A 16,318-nucleotide genomic window follows, 5' to 3' on the forward strand; every position below is an offset into this window, starting at 1 on the left:
TGTTCCTGATCAACTGCAGGCAACATTCTGGAACAAACCATTTGATTGGGGATCATGGCATGTCAAATTGGCATGTCACTCGGTGGCGCGCTATGAGCTTGTAGATCTGCTATTTTTCAATAGCTAAATTATAACATAATGTTTAAAACACCAAAAGGGGTTCCCGCCCCAAAATGGGTTAAGGTTAGGCGTTAGGGTACGGTATGTGAATTGTGAATGTACAGGTACGTCAACACATAATTTATACCCTAGGTGGGGTTGGCGAAAGGGCCTTTCTGTGTGACGTTTGCATGTTCTCCCTGTGTCCCCTAGTGTAGGTACCCTCACAAATAACATCTCTAAACTGCCTCCCCCTGGCCAACCGGGGCGGCTGATGGAGGGGAAAGGAACTGGTTGGAATAACCAACATGTTCCTTCCACGCGCTACTTCCAACCAGAAGCGGCTTGGACTACTCATGCATAGAAGGAAGTATGAGGTCAGTCTGTTTCTCTCCCTGGGTTGGCAGAAGGAGTGTAGTAGAGCACGGGATTACATTAAGAAATTGACACTGGGTGACAAAATGGCTTACAAAATCATGGGATAAAGATTTAGAAAAGAAAAGTTATTTCCACTACTTATTTTTAAACGTTTGAAAATGTATGAATGTTTTTCAACATGGCGAAAAATAATTGCTATAACTGGAATAATTGTGATTTGGCGATTATGTAATAATTGCGACAGGCCTACATGGGTGTGCGTTTCTGATGCTCCTACCTGCGCGTCGTCTTGGATGTACTCCAAGGTAGACCCTCCCACCCAGGTAAGGGCCGTAGCTTCAGAGCACAGGTAAGCCTGGACAGACACCACCTCGGCCAGGTTGTGTCCTACAGAGCAGGCAGGAAATGACATCATCACACGACCACGTCGTTGACATATCGATGAGACAGACAACCCCAACATAATTAACCTGTGAAGACCTGAGGCCAATTCTGGGACCTCCCAGAAATTATTTAAAAAAAAAACAATTCAAGCACAACGATTTTTCTAAAATGTTTTAAGATAGCAGATGTGCAAGCTCGCAGCACGGCACGAATTGGCTTGCTGCGAGCTTGCACAGAAAAACGTATGTTCCTATTATAGCTAAAAATCTAAAATGACACAGATGCTTTCCCATAATGGGTAAACCACTTATGACATAAAAAATAGGGACTCCAGGATAACTCTTCCAAAAATCTAAACTACAGAACTGTGATGGAGAGCAATTTATGAATGATAAATACACGACAATGCAGAGCTACTAAGAGCAAGCTTTAAGGGGGTATTCTCTGTTGGTGGTATGTGCTCTGTGTGTGTGTGTGTGTGTGTGTGTGTGTGTGTGTGTGTGTGTGTGTGTGTGCGTGTGTGTGGGTGCGTGCGTGTGTGTGGTCGTGTGTTTCAGACACCCGTTATTATTATTATGTATCCCACCAACGTTCTAGGAAAGCCCTGCTGTGATTGGCCAGTAGTCGTTGTGATTGACAGTTCTCGTTTTTACGACCAGTCATTACTCCTACAACTACAACCTATACCAAACCTCCCACGGGGCAGCACACCTAAACTTAACCTTAACCCATGTCTAACCAATGACTAGTCTAAACTAAGTATGCACCCCCCTAAACCTAACCTGAACGGCCTAACCTCAGTAAAACTATGCCTTCCCGGGAGCCAATCAGACACATGGTGAGGGTCTACCCTAGAAGATTGGTGGGATTCATAATCACACTTTAGACACGGCCACCTACCGGGGACCATGAAGCAGAGCATGACATCGCTCTGAGCTCTTATGATGTGGAGAAGCGTGGAGCCCTCCAGAACGACGAAGACCTCTGTGTCCTCGGACACAGACTCCACGCCCTCCAGCAACGCAAATACTTTCGCCTGTCCCTGGGAAGATGGGCAAATGAAGGTGAGAGAGAAAGGTGTTGTAAGTCAGTGGTTCGGTCCCCACACACTTTTTTACAACTTTGTAATACCTCCAAAAGAAAGTTAAAAACTGGTCAGACGTTAGCCAAATTATCAAATAATAGATGAGAACGAAGCAAAATGTGGGAAAATAGTCAACTACAAGCTCACAACGCCTCACGGAGGCATTGTGAGTGAGCTTGTATCTGCTATTTTGACAATGTTTAGCTGTGGAACAGAGTAGCTGTGTAATGCTTCAACTCCTATAATTTCAAGTGCTTGTTAGGGTGGAGGGTACCCAGTTCAAATATGATTATTTTTGGGGGTTGCCGTCTGAAAAGGTTCAGAACCATTGCTATAAGTATGCTATACAGTGTTGAAAGGCGAGTCAGAGAGCCATGGTTCTGAAGGAGTTGCACAGTACTGCATTCAGCTGGAGAACAGAAATAACACTTCCCCTTCAAATCAATAAAAGCAGGAATGTCTTGGTGCCTGCAACCATGCTGCCCTGATCCCAGCAGTCCAGACAGAACACTTTTAGACCACTGCTCTAAGAGAAATGAGACAGGACGATAAGCCTTGTCGTGAAGGTATAAGAACATGTTCTGCCATCTCTGTCTGGATTCAATCACAGAACCTCATTTGTGCACACGCACACGTGTGCACACACACACACACACACACACACACACACACACTAGCCCTTTGTCTAGCGTATCAATAGCAGAAGCACTTCACATTAAAATAACTGCATACTCAACCAACAAAATTAACCTTTGACCTCAGTCACTGATTATGATATTGTATTTGATAATATTTGCTTCCATCTTTTAGATCCTCTCAAAATCAAACTTACAAAGAGGTACTTGACCACAATTCTACTCTTATTTGTCTACAGCTTAGTCACACAGACCACAGGTCTATTCAAATGCACCACCTGACAGGAGACATCAAATAATCATTGGATAATAAAAGTTATTTTCTTTCCTCCACCCCTGTGTGAGTTCAAAACCGCACAAAATGAAAACACTGTTGTGATTACAGCAGAGTTATTGATTGACTAGTCATACAAAAGTAAAGCTTGCTGGGAAACTGATTGATTACATTATTTTGTTCCTTAGAGAATATGATCTAATGCGCAAAAAACATAGATTGTAATTCAAGAATAATGAAAGTCAAACAAGTGCCTATTTGAGTACAACATAAAAAAATCTGTCAGTCTTGATGATGTTGAACTGATGAACCCAAGCCAGGTATAAATAATGTCTGGCTAAAATGACCTTGGATTCAGACCTGAGCACAGAATTTGGACGCAAATTCTACGGTTCATTCAAGACTACGTTTCAGGGAGACACGGCTAATGTTTGAGGTTACATACCGGTAGTTGGAATTAATGGTCCCACATGACTGCCAGCGTGAGCCATGCTGATTTTTAAACTTAGCCATATGATGGTGGATAAATTCAGCAACACTTACATACAGAGGCACTTTCTTTCTGCTCAGCTCCATCTGCAAACCAAAAAAACAACAACAGAAAAATTTCATGGAGAATTCAAGGAACTCACTGGTGTCAAAATTATTTCTCCTACTTCCTTGGCTATTTGTGTGTGTGTGTGTGTGTGTGTGTGTGTGTGTGTGTGTGTGTGTGTGTGTGTGTGTGTGTGTGTGTGTGTGTGTGTGTGACTGTGTGTGCGCGTGTGCGTGTGCGTGTGCGTGTGTGTGTGTGTGTGTGTGTGTGTTTGTGGGAGGGGGGGGGGGGTGCCCTCCTTTGATCCCAACAGGATTATCAGTGATAATTAAAGTCTGATGAAACAACTGAATCCTTTGATCCCAGTATGTCCATAATTACTTTAATGATGGCAGCTCCATTTTCCATCTCGCCACAACTCTGTAGAAGCACACAAACACACCTCAATTATGAGATGGGGATCATCATCTGTTCATGACTGAGAGATTCGTGTCTTGTCTTGATATGGCCTAGGCATGGGCATATTATAATGTGTCCCACTTCCACAGTGAATGGTAGTCAGTGCGTGTATGTAGCTTATCGTGGGAAATGTATTTGCCCAGACAGCTGTACTGGCCTGCTTCTTATCAGTGACCACTTCCTAAACAGGACAAAGCATATCAACATGTGTCTTCATAACCATAACAACCATTTCTCAGAGAGAGAGAGAGAGAGAGAGAGAGAGAGAGAGAGAGAGAGAGAGAGAGAGAGAGAGAGAGAGAGAGAGAGAGAGAGACGCATAATCATATACCGGTAGTTAACTTTGGTAAAGAGATATATTGTAAGAACGAGGTGTGTGAGGTGAGGAGAGAGGTAATAGTCTACTTGCCAGCCCATAGAGCCACATTGTGAACACCAAGGTTTTATGTTAGAAATGTTGAGTATGGGTCCCCAGCATGTAGAAACTGCCGGATGCTAACTTGCATATGTTGAGAAATTTTCATAATTGGCATAATATGTGACCATACCAACCTATAGAAGGCAACAAATACAAAATGTCATCATGCTTTATGTAGCATGTGATGTGTCAAACTAGGGGGTTTTCATGATGCTGAATCCATTCCAAGCTTTAGTTTTGCAACAAAAGAAAACACTCATTGAGCTTTAAACAGCCATAGCCACTTGCCCAAATGTGCTGGCTCTTAGTGTTTTTGTGCAAAACTAATGCTTGGAATGGATTCAGCATCATGAAAACCCCCTAGTTTGACACGTCACATGCTACTTAAACTCTTAAAGCATGATGAAATTGAGTTAGCATCCGGAAGTTTCTACATGCTGGAGACCCATACGCAACGTTTAACATAAAACTTTGGTGTACTCAATATGCCTGGGTTCACATTCTGGCAAGTGGACTAATAGGCTACACATGTCATAATCATGTAAATTATTATAATCATTAAAGTAGGCCTATAATAATTTAATAATAATATAATAATTTGACTGAGAGACTGCCATTGGATTCTTTGTCATATGAAAGCAGGGAAGCAGGCTTCAAATTGACATTGGTTGTTCAGTTTGACCCACCAGTTTTGGAGATATCATATTGCTTATAGAGTAATGTCTTGCAGAAAACAGCGAGTTGAGAAAACAGGCTTGAAAGGTTCACTTCTGTGGTCTCTAACATTACACCTAGGACCTAGCTACATGTTTAAGCATTAATTTCATATGTACATGTCGATTTCAGGTCTGACACATATTTCAGACATGCTCTAGTATGTGAAGAGACTAGTCTGCCTGTGGGGGGAGGGGGGGGGGGTTCTCCTCTAGTGAAAAGCTAGAATTTGGCAGTCTCTCAGTCAAATATGGTCACTATTGTTAATCCACCCTGGCTGGCTGGCTCTAAAACAATGTGTCTCACGGTCTAGCCATATTCTGAATGTTCTCTAAAGTAAAATACCAACAACAACATGCCTGTCGGGAATTACAAATTTCAAGTGTAGAATAGTTGTTCTCTTCTCGACTTTACCTACCTCGAAAATGTTTAGCCGTCAGTTGGTGGTACAGGACACAGGATCTGGCATAACAAAACACTAATTTACAACTAAAACACAGCTGTGCCCGTTTATTAACTAATTCGTTACGATCGACAGCGAATCCAGAATTGAAAAGAAAAAACGTCAAACAAACTCCTGATCTGTTCTCTTATGTTCTCAGCTTCTGCCTGGAGAGTGCATGAGGTACACTTTACTTACTGAGTAAGCATCCTTTTTCCTTTCGTCTTTGGTGGAGGAGGTGTGTCAAATGAGTTCTGTTTTACCCTTTTGGATTGTGGAAGTAAAAGTACCACATACTTTCTTTTACTGTCTTGATTTTCTTTTAGGATACAGCGACCTCTCGTGGAGAAAGAATAGTTTGCACATTTTTAATGCAGAATACCGGTAATGAAAGAGTGAAGACCACTCGCCAAAAAGTGAAGACCACTCGGCCCGGGGCGATATTTCTTCCCCTTTTGGCGAGTGGTCTTCACTTTCCGGGACGAGATGTCTTCCCCTTTTGGCGAGAAGTCTTCACTTTTTGGCTAGTGTTTTCAGTCAATGTAGCAACCCTGGTCAAAGCCGTGTTGACTGTTAGTGATGTGCCAAACCGTACGGATCATTTCAGTGAGTGAGCGATTCGGTTTTGGATGACACACAGCCGCTCGACTTGGATGTGCAAAGATGGTGGAAGAATTAAAATATATGCCACATTACATTAAGTATCTTAGACACGACGCTCGAGTCGTACGAAACTGCGAAACAACGTAAAAAGACTGTAAAGAATAAAGATAGCTGTCTTCCACTCCTTGGAAAGCCTGGTGAGGCGAGGTTAGTTAGAGGGTTACTTACTTAGTCCAGTCCATAGAGACACAGTCCAGTCCCATTCTGGTGTGTTTTGGTCGCGTGGGGGCGCTGGTTTCACATCTCTTCATGTATTTATTCACCATCTTCTTCTTCATTGGTGCTTCCAATCTTCCATCATGGCGTCCCCCTGCAAGGCTGACGAGAGACAACGTGATAAGCCCTTTAAAACTTTAAACGAACAGCTTTTGTTCTCTTGTCCAAATAACGAAACTCTCTTTTTTTAAAGCCAGTAATACATATTGCTACACATATTCCTTCGTATAGAAATTCATGTGTCTGAGAAGCCTTCGAAGTGGATGTAGTTGGCAGTTGCTGAACCATGTGTTAGCTGGCTAGCTAAGTGCTGCTGAAGAGAACACGCTTGCCGATTTTGTGGTATGTTATGCGTTACGGTCCACCGTTTATATGTTTAGTTCTAAATGATCGAATAAGTTAACTAAGAGTTTACAAATGTATAAGTGTCAGTTAACTTTGGTTACATTTGCCACGGCTTATCGCTGTTATTCGCCATGGCGGCTTTTGACTATTGGGGGGGGGGGGGTCAAAGTTCTAGTTTTTGTCTATGTCTAGCTCTGGTCCAGAGCTAGTTTTTGTCATAGACAATGTCAGATGTTGCCTGAAACGGAGCTAGTCCTACATAAACAAGGGACTAAATTAATGTCGCTCCTATGCCACCAAAATGTGGAACGCCCTACCAACAGTCATGCGAATCCCTTGACTCCTTCAAAACCGCTCTCAAAGGGCACCTACGGAGTACGGACGGCCGCAATTCGAAACTGGGCAACTGGCCCCTGTAAAATCTGAATCCCCCACCCACCCCTTTTCCCCCTCACTATGTTTTTCTCTCCTTTTTACCTCTTTGATGATTTCCTGTTTTTGGATATATAGAAGTGTATATTTGTATGTCTCTAAATGTTATGATGAATTGAACATGATGGACCCTATTGTAAACTGTCGTCCACTGTTTTGTATTAAGTTGTGCTTGAAGTGCTGTAATTCTTAAAATGAGTTAAATTAGTGTCATACTTATTCAGAAAACCTGATATTCAGTAATTGGGTCTTATGATCAAAATAAGAACAATTATAATATCTGAAAACAGTCTAAAACTAAGTCTTGCCATGATTGGACACATTGTGTCTGTGTATGGACATCGGTGTTAAAATCTGATCAATGATTTTACGATGTAGTCTAATCGATTTCTTGTCTCATGTGCAATATTTGGCTTACTTTTAACCATTTTTGTGACAGATAAGATAACCAGTAACCAGTAACAGACATGGCCTCATTCAAACCTACGAAAATCCAAGTCTATCCCAAATTAGGAGAGAAGGTTACACAAGATACACTGTACTGGAAAAACTACAAGGTATGTATGTTTCTTTTTTTGAAACGTTTTAATCATTGCAGTTGGTCAATACCCACTACTTAAATTAACTTCTTGTTGTGCTTTTGACAGGCTCCAGTCCAGATAAAAGAATATGGAGCAGTCACAAGCATAGACTATTCTCCCTTGGCTCCACATAACTATGCTGTGACAGCATTCACAAGGGTGAGTTATTAGGTTCTTGCAGACTGGATGTGTTTGTTTTCTTTTGAAAACCGGTGGAAAACGCAGCAGTTTTTGCCACTAAGATGCCACTAGGCCGCATGTTATTTGCCTAGTGTAAAATGCTTTTGTGCTAACAATAGTTTCTGGAATGCATAATGTGAATTTTCTCCTTAACCCCCTTATGGCTATTGACGTAATGAATCAATAAATCCCTTATGGCCATTGACGTAATCGTTTAATCCCCTGCAACTTTTAGCTTGTTTGGCTAACGGCTGATGTAATCTACCTAAAACACGCGCGGTCTTCATGTGCATCGCTGCGTAAAATGCGATATTTTGGGCTTTATTAGAGCTTAATTTGACTTAGTTATTCAAATCAACGATGATCACTTAGCATTCCGGGCTTCTGATAGTGCTGCACAGTCCAAAGCTGGTACCGCATGTTATTGTTCCTTAAACCGGCAGTGACATCGCCAGATTCGCTCTATTTGGTCAAAATCGTCATAATGGTGACGTTACCGCCACCATCAGGACTGGGTATAATACTATAGGATTGCCGTGTGAGACTACAGTTAATTAGGCTGGCCATAAGCCAGTTAACCAGGTGTGTCTGGCCATCAACCTCTGAGAATGCTATCGCTATGCACACCACAGTCCTTGTAGTGGTGATTAATCTAAAATAAATGGTAGTTTTCAAGAGACAAGAAGGTGGCCGCACACACTGGTAGCCAAAGTCCCAATACTTTATTTTTGAACGTAGAGTAAAAAGAAAACGTTTTGGCAGGTAATTGCCTTCTTCAGGGTATGATACCCTGAAATGGTCCTGTGCGCACTCTTTGCCAATTGTCTACCTCTGTTGGACAAATTCTCTGTTGAGGTCCTTGGCTGCAGACTGGATGTGTTTTTCAGAAAACCAGTGGAAAAACTGGAGATGTCCCGATACAGGTTGAGTGATGATTACTTGAGTGATCCATCGACTGAACATTGTGATGATCTCAATAATTCTGACAACCTCTTCTAAAATAAACCAATTTTTCGGCAGGTAACTGCCAGAAGGCAGTTACAGGGTATGATCGTACCCTGCCGCAACATTGTTTTCTTAATCTGCGTCCCGTATTGACACTTGCCAATGTGCGGCCACCTTCTTGTCTCTTGAAGACCACTATAACACACGTTAGCCACTTAAACCCTATATACCTTGTTCTACAATAAATTGGAGATATTGACGATCAGATCTATAAACTGGCATTGTGAGCTTGTAAATCTATTTATTTATGTCCTATGATATGCCCAAAATGGGGATTGCAGGTTATAAATTAACTAAGTATAAAGACACTTACAAGTCATGCAAAGATAGATATATGGTTTGGCTTGATGAAATATGACATGTTAAATAAAAAGTCTTGGTCTACTGTAATGTAAAGAACGGGGACAAGAACTGTTGGAATTATCTTTAAAAAAAAATTGTTTTGTCTGATCTTAGATCCACATCTACGGGCCGTTCTCCCAGGAGCCTGTGAAATCATTTACAAAGTTCAAGGACACGGCGTATTGTGGGAGGTTCCGGTCCGATGGACAGCTCCTTGTTGCGGGATGTGAGGACTCTGTGGTGCGGCTGTTTGATGTTAGTGGCAAAGTGGCACTCAGGATGTTCAAAGGACACACAAAGTAAGTATCCTCCTGTGACTTATGCTCATGTGCCAATTGTCACATGCTTGTCCAGCTTAGAATTAAAAAAAAAGTTTGTTGGACAAATTCTCTTCTCTTAGAGTTAAAAGAGAACATTTATCGGGTTGAGTGATGAATATTTGAGTGATCCATCGACTGAACATATGATGATCTCAATAATTCTGACAATCTCTTCAGCAGTCATTCACTGAGGGAGGGAGGAGGGGGCACAGAAGCAAAAATGATGACATTAAAATGATGTTTTCCCATTTCTTCTCAGGGCTGTTCATGTAACAGATTTCACCTCGGATCGTTATCAGATCCTGACGGGGTCAGATGACTACACCTGTCGACTCTGGGACATTCCCAGCTCCACTGAGCTGACCTCATACAAAGAACATACAGATTACATCCGCTGTGGAACAACTAGCAAACTCAACAGAGATCTCTTTATCACTGGTAAGTAAATGACACCTGAACTGAATTTCGACCACCAAAAACAAAGTTTGTTTTTTTTGGCCCAAGGGGTTTAAATGATTACTGAAAGAATGTGTGACGTATGCTTATCGGCATTATGATGTTGAAAAGACAGTTCAACGGTTGCATGGACGGACAGGTGGTGTATGCATACACTTGTCCCATACAGCGGCTCATCCACGTTTGCTTCTAGTTGCAAATTAATTAATGGGTGCCATCTGAAAAGTCCTAAATGTGTAGATCATCCACCTTTGGCGAGCGATGCGGCTGGATTAATACATACAATTTAGGCATTTGGCAGACTCTCTTAATCCAGAGCCATTTACATTAAGCAAGAACAAAAAGCATGGGAATATATCACATAAAAAGCATTTATCATGAAACATGCGTAAGCTAAAAACGTAACAGTGGAATATCTATATAATGAAACTATACATATATACTATACATAATGTACTATGACGTGCTATGACTACATACAATGCACTTATAGTGCTGTCTACATAACATGCTATAAATCTGTATCAAATGCTATCTAAGTCTACAAGTGCATAATAAAGCCTACTGCATTGAAGGCACTTGTTGATGCTCGTTAAACCTAATCCGGAAGTTTAACAAACTGTCTGTCTTCTGTTGGACAAACGCTCTGTTGGAGTATATAGAAGGGAACATTCAACAGGTTGAGTGATGATTTCTTGAGTGATCCATCGACTGAACATTGTGATGAACTCAATCATTCTGACAACCTGTTCTAGCCAACAGTCAAATTCCCTGGGACACACACAGTGCATACGCTTCTCCCATCCGTCTTACCAGCACATTTGCCTCTTATGTTGTTGCAAATGAATTACTAGGCGCCATCTGAAAAGCCCTTAACTGTCAGTTAAGGGCAGTGCCACCTGACTCCTTTGGGCCCTCCCCCTGGTGGTCGAGAGTGCCAATGGCGCCTTTATTTTAAGGGAATTTTTTTTATATATAGAATATTCCTCTAATCTGGTGTGCAGGTGATGACATGCACAAAATAATTTTCTTTCATTTATAATGGGCTTCGGTGGCAACGAGGGCCAAAACTGGTATCCAACTGGTGGCACTGGATGAGTTTTAAGTTGTGTGCAAATAAAGCATATTGCATATATGATTTATAGATGTTTTGGAAGGAGGGGCTTGTAAGGTCTTTGTAATTGACTGATATTTTACTGTAGGTTCATACGACCACACATTGAAACTCTTCGATGGCAGAGCGGGTAAGAGTGTGATGACCATGGACCACGGCCAGCCAGTGGAGAGTGTTCTTCTGTATCCCTCGGAAGGTCTTCTCGTCTCAGCAGGTAGTCGACTTTTGAACGTCATTTAGTACCCTTTGTTAAGATTTCCCTTCTCACAACGAATCGCAGCCTATTCTAAATCAAATTGTCTGTTTAATAAAGCTGTGCCAGAGGATAAATTCTATAAAAAGTGGGAAAAGTGGAATCTCTTCTCTCAGCCTAGCGATATTGCAATAGGATTTCATTGAATGTTTTTTGTAATGTGAAAAATGCAGCCTTTTTTTCTTTTACTTTTTGTCTTTTTCTTTCCGTATAGTCTTGTTGGTTGTTTTCTTGTCTGTTCTTCCTTCAATAAAAAATAAATAAAGCTGTGCCATATTCTTCTTGTTTCAGGGGGCCGTTATGTGAAAGTGTGGGATCTGCTGAAAGGTGGTCAGCCTCTGGTGTCACTGAAGAACCACCATAAAACCGTCACCTGTTTGTGTCTCAGCAGCAGCGGGCAGAGACTACTGTCTGCCTCACTGGACAGGTGTGTGTTTAAAATGACAAAGGCAATTTAGAAGCGGTTTTAATTGTCACCATGTATAACTTTTTTTTCCTCCCTCCTGAGTGATGATTACTTGAGTGATCCATCTGACTGAACATTGTGATGAACTCAATAATTCTGACAGCCTGTTCTAACCAACAGTCAAATTCACTGGGACACACACAGTGCATACGCTTCTCCCATCTCAAATTCACTGGGGCACACATAAACAAATTATGATCATAATATAAAGGTGCATTTCTTCTCAAGACTGTACATGTAACTCGCGGTTTTAATTGTCACCATGTATAACTTTATTTTCCTCCCTCCTTCCAGGCATGTGAAAGTGTACAACACAACGAACTATAAAGTGGTCCACAACTTTGACTACCCAGACTCCATCCTTAGTCTCGGATTGGCTGTAAGAAACTACTACTCTATGCATGAAGACATTTTTTTTGAATTGTTTATTTTAGAGCTGTGTGCTCTGTTTTACCTCAAAATGGTGATTTAAACAGTAGGCATAACTGTAGTCCCTGGCAGCTGCGGTGGCACACCTGTTTCCGGTTTGTTTTCCCATCATTTTGTTTGTTTGGTTCAGTAGATTTTTACTGGAAATGCTGCTACTGAAGGTGTCATGTGTGTCCGGTTCAAACCTACTGTAAGGCAATCAAATGACATGGGGTACAACATATGAATTTAATTTACACATTTGGAATTGTGTGCCTCTACAGACCAAGCTGTCTTGTCTTGACTAACTACGACTATGTTGGGTGATCAGCTTGGGTGACATCTTGTTTTAAAGTCGCTCCAAACACTGCAGACTACAGCTGACAGTAGTCAGTGTCAGCTGATTTTACACCTGTGTGGAGGAAATAATGTCCTTGCCATGTTATATACCCCTTTTCCACCTACATTTTAAACATTGGAAAACCCACATTAATAGGCAATTGACTCCTTTCCCATTGCTATTAGACCTTGTGTATAATGTATACCTTACTGCTTTTCACTGCCAGTCTTTCTATTTCTGTCCCATAGAAACTTAATCTTGTCTTCTGTTGGACACTCTAGAGTGTTTGTGTGGGAACATTCAACAGGCTGAGTGATGATTATTTGAGTGATCCATCGACTGAACATTGTGATGAACTCAATAATTCTGACAGCCTGTTCTAGCCAAAAGTCAAATTAATTGGGACACACACGGTGCATCTCAAATTCACATTCACTGGGGCACACATAAACAAATTATGATCATAATATAAAGGCCCATTTCTTCTCAAGACTACATGTAACTCACTTCACCTCAGATCGTTATCAGATCCTGACAAGGTCAGGTTACCAAGCTGACTGTCTTGACTAACTGACTTATGTCCTTTTATCTCATGTTTTGTGTCACGTTTGACCCAGATTATAACTACAAAACTAGCAACAGGAGATATATCTACCATTACAGATAAAAGGATGTCTACCATCTTAACAATCGTGGCGTTCTGCCAGAAATTATGCATTCCATAAAATTGGTGCCTGCAAGTCTCACTCAATTATAAAATAGCAGATGGACAAGCTCACACCACGTTGTGAGCTTGTCGATCGGCTATTTTCAGTAAAAGCTTTCCCCACAACACAGAAAACTGACACTAGCTTTGTGTGGTTATGGTCTTCCATCAGGGCTGGACATACTCGTATGATATGACCCCGACTGCCGCCGTTGGACGGTGTACAAACCATGTCTAATTTGTCAGCCTCAGTGGCTGACAAATTCACTGCAACGTGATACCTTGGTGTGTAGAGGCCTTTAGGGAGGATGTTAAGCTTTGTCGTCGCACTTCATAAAACTAACAAATGTGTCTCTCGTCAGCCTGGTGATCAGTCCATTGTTGTGGGGATGACCAACAGCGTTATGAGTGTCAAATACAGGAAAAGCCCCGAACAGACAAAGGAAACCTCTGGTCAACACAGACGACGACCGGCATACCGTGTCTTTGTGAAGGGGAAGAACTACACCCCCAAACAGGCAAGGAGTCAAGTCTACTACTTGGTTGGTGGTGCAATGCGTGGTGGTGTTCTGTTGAGTGATTATACCTGAGTGATCCATCTGAGTGAGTGCTACAAAAGATGACATCAAACTGTATGACAACAGCCAGCTTGTCTTATTTTTGCAAACCTATTTATGTACAACTTAAATGCTACTTTATGCTTTAGTGACAAAGTGTTTGATTTAGTTTAATTTATTTGTTTTTGTTGCATGACACAGGATTTGGGTATTTTACCGCATCATTGGGAATTCATTACTACTTCTCTTCTATTTTACAGGATGACTACCTGGTCAGTAAACCAGTAAAACAACATTTGTCAAAGTTTGACAAGGAGCTGAAGCGTTTCAGTGTTTCCAAAGCTTTGGATACAGCTATGGAGGTACATCCCATCTGTTTTCCACTATAATGTACATCACATCATTCTTGATGCTGAAATATTGTTGACTTGGTTCATCTTCTGTGAAGCTAAGTACAATGATATGGAAATGTATTCTTCTACTCTGGATTTGGAAACAGTTGGGCATGCAGGCATGATTTTGTATATAATTAGTAATTACTCAAAAATAATATGATATTAAAAATAAAAAGTACTGGTGGTGGTATTGTTGTACTAAAAATTTAACTGAAAGATGATCTGTTTTTTTATGTAGTCTTGGGTCAGGTTTAAACAGCCAGAGATCCCGGTTGCTGTCATGAAAGAATTGGATCGAAGAGGGGCGTTGAAAAATGCTTTGGCAGGAAGGGAAGAACGGAAGCTCTGCCAGTTGCTCAGCTTCCTCATAGCGTGAGTCTCGGACAGCACATTTCTCAACCATTCCAAAAGTCATATGATTGGAATGGCTCTACTCAAATGACCAGGCCGTACTTTTGTCAAGTGCTAGGTGAAAGTTTCTTTCTTTCTTTTCCATTTTACAGGTATCTGCTCGACCCAAGGTTTAGCCCCGTTCTCGTTATGGCAACTGAGATGATCCTGGATCTCTATCAACCAGTGTTTGGCCAGTCCCCAGTTCTAGACAGACAGCTGCTACGTCTGCAGGAGTTGCTAGAGAAAGAGCTGGAGTACGAGCAGGAACTTGTGGAGGTGCTCGGAATGTTAGACACATTGTTCACCTCGTCCCTGCCCAGGAAAGATGTGCCATGCCCAGGAATTAGCAGACCCAATGGCCTGGCTCAAGCAGGCACGGGGGCTTCAGCGCCACAACTGTGGCAGTCTGCAGTAACTGGAACCTCTAGTTAGAACTTCACTTCACCAAACACAAGTGACAGAAACTCTCATGATGCTAAATGCCACTATGTGGACATTAAAAGCCTGAACATGAAACCTTTTTTTATGTAGGAGATTTAAGAGACCGAAAACATGGCACCAATGACATCCAATATTTTAGCTTGTGGTCTCTGACAGTGGTTCTCAACCTGTGGGTCTGGATTTTGGGCGTGTCCCCAGATGACAGTGAAGAGACCATTACTGCATCAAAAGTAATCAACAAACTATTAAAAACTGGTCAAACATTGGCCAAATTGTCAAATTATATAAGAAAGCGGCAAGAAAATAGCTTATCTACAAGCTCGCAATGTGTTTGTAGCTTGTAGATCGGCTATTTCCCACTCTGTCATACCCAGTCAAACCAGATGTAATGCTACAATTCCAAGTACTTGTTAGGGTGATTATTTTTGATTATGATATGAATGATTATTTTTTTGGGAGGGTTCGTGGCCTGAGAAGGTTGAGAACCACTGGTCAATGAAACCATGAGTGTTCATAAATTAATATACATACAGATTTGAGGATGTTTTATTGGTCACGTAATATTTTTCACTGTAAATGTTTTGTCTGTGATATTTACCCTGTACTGGGTGGGGGTTGGGATGCATTTTTCATGTAAGGAAGCTGGAATAAATCTTATATTGAAAATTGTGAGAATGACATGACTAATCTTATTTAAATTACGTTATGATCACACTGATGGTTAACACTGCTGTGCATCCCATGTATAAATGCAAAGTAATTTGCTTTTAACACTGCATAATTGCAGGTGTAATGCAATCACAACACAAAGCCTCTTATAATAACTTGTACGGTAAAGTACCATCTTCATAATTATTTGTCGTCACTCCTTTGCCTTTCTCTTTCGAAAATAATCGTATGTTATAGTTGTAACAAGGATTTTATAACGCTATGTTGTATGAATTCACTAGATAGTAATTTTAATGAGTGCTATAATCTAAGTCAAATATGCACTCCTTAATTACTTAAAGCGCCCATATACCACTTAAGTTGCAATGACTAATAAACACATTAACGCATGTATTACAAGTTTACAACTGATGATTATAATACATTATCCTTCCCAAAAAGTGTGTCCAGCAGTTAGGAAGTTAAGTATTATATTTACTTTATAAGTCGTCATAGAATGCTTTATAAATGTGTTATAAAGCAATATGAGTTCTTATAACTATAATTATTCACTAAACTTTGTTGGGGAAAGTACTCACATTTTGTACTTTGTAAATAAATGCCAAAAATGCAAC

General features: G+C 41.0%; 2 protein-coding genes across 9 annotated transcripts in view; one reads left to right on the top strand and one right to left on the bottom strand.

Annotated features, from left to right (window-relative positions):
- The window catches only part of LOC308317657 (rho guanine nucleotide exchange factor 28-like), a 62,645-nt gene extending 57,129 nt beyond the window's left edge, over positions 1–5,516 (bottom strand). For 2 of the 7 annotated variants that reach the window (XR_013964281.1, XM_080766839.1), the window contains exons 1-3: positions 3,398–3,457; positions 1,762–1,903; positions 755–864 (exon numbers count right to left, since the gene is read on the bottom strand). Coding sequence is in view for 6 of the 7 variants with exons in the window: in XM_080766839.1 (XP_080622965.1) it covers positions 755–864; positions 1,762–1,903; positions 3,398–3,430 (285 nt within the window). In the remaining variant the exon portion in view is untranslated. Of the gene's footprint in view, positions 1–754; positions 865–1,761; positions 1,904–3,397; positions 3,460–5,398 lie in introns of those variants that run through there. The other 5 variants (XM_080766840.1, XM_080766838.1, XM_080766837.1 and 2 more) reach the window with 4 other exon arrangements.
- An 863-nt stretch (positions 5,517–6,379) lies between these two features.
- Positions 6,380–15,703, top strand: utp15 (UTP15 small subunit processome component). 2 transcript variants are annotated; one of them, XM_080766137.1, is made up of 12 exons: positions 6,380–6,654; positions 7,531–7,635; positions 7,726–7,818; positions 9,301–9,485; positions 9,766–9,944; positions 11,165–11,290; positions 11,621–11,756; positions 12,090–12,174; positions 13,612–13,767; positions 14,067–14,168; positions 14,440–14,573; positions 14,705–15,703. In XM_080766137.1, the coding sequence occupies exons 2-12, from the start codon at positions 7,546–7,548 to the stop codon at positions 15,024–15,026; spliced, it is 1,608 nt and encodes a 535-aa protein (XP_080622263.1). In that variant the 5' UTR covers positions 6,380–6,654; positions 7,531–7,545; the 3' UTR covers positions 15,027–15,703. The 2 variants fall into 2 exon arrangements, with proteins under 2 accessions (XP_080622263.1, XP_080622262.1); XM_080766136.1 differs by having other exon boundaries at positions 6,380–6,643; positions 7,518–7,635.
- Positions 15,704–16,318: the final 615 nt, after the last annotated feature.

This window comes from Protomyctophum bolini (assembly GCF_963924005.1).
Source record: "Protomyctophum bolini genome assembly, chromosome: 6".
NCBI classification, from domain to species: domain Eukaryota; kingdom Metazoa; phylum Chordata; class Actinopteri; order Myctophiformes; family Myctophidae; genus Protomyctophum; species Protomyctophum bolini.

Bases quoted from the DNA above. Each gene is read 5' to 3' on its own strand.
- utp15 (XM_080766137.1), top strand. From the start codon at position 7,546: ATGGCCTCATTCAAACCTACGAAAATCCAAGTCTATCCCAAATTAGGA. The intron at 7,819-9,300 runs GTGAGTTATTAG...GTCTGATCTTAG, and splicing joins CTGTGACAGCATTCACAAGG to ATCCACATCTACGGGCCGTT. The intron at 9,486-9,765 runs GTAAGTATCCTC...ATTTCTTCTCAG, and splicing joins ATGTTCAAAGGACACACAAA to GGCTGTTCATGTAACAGATT.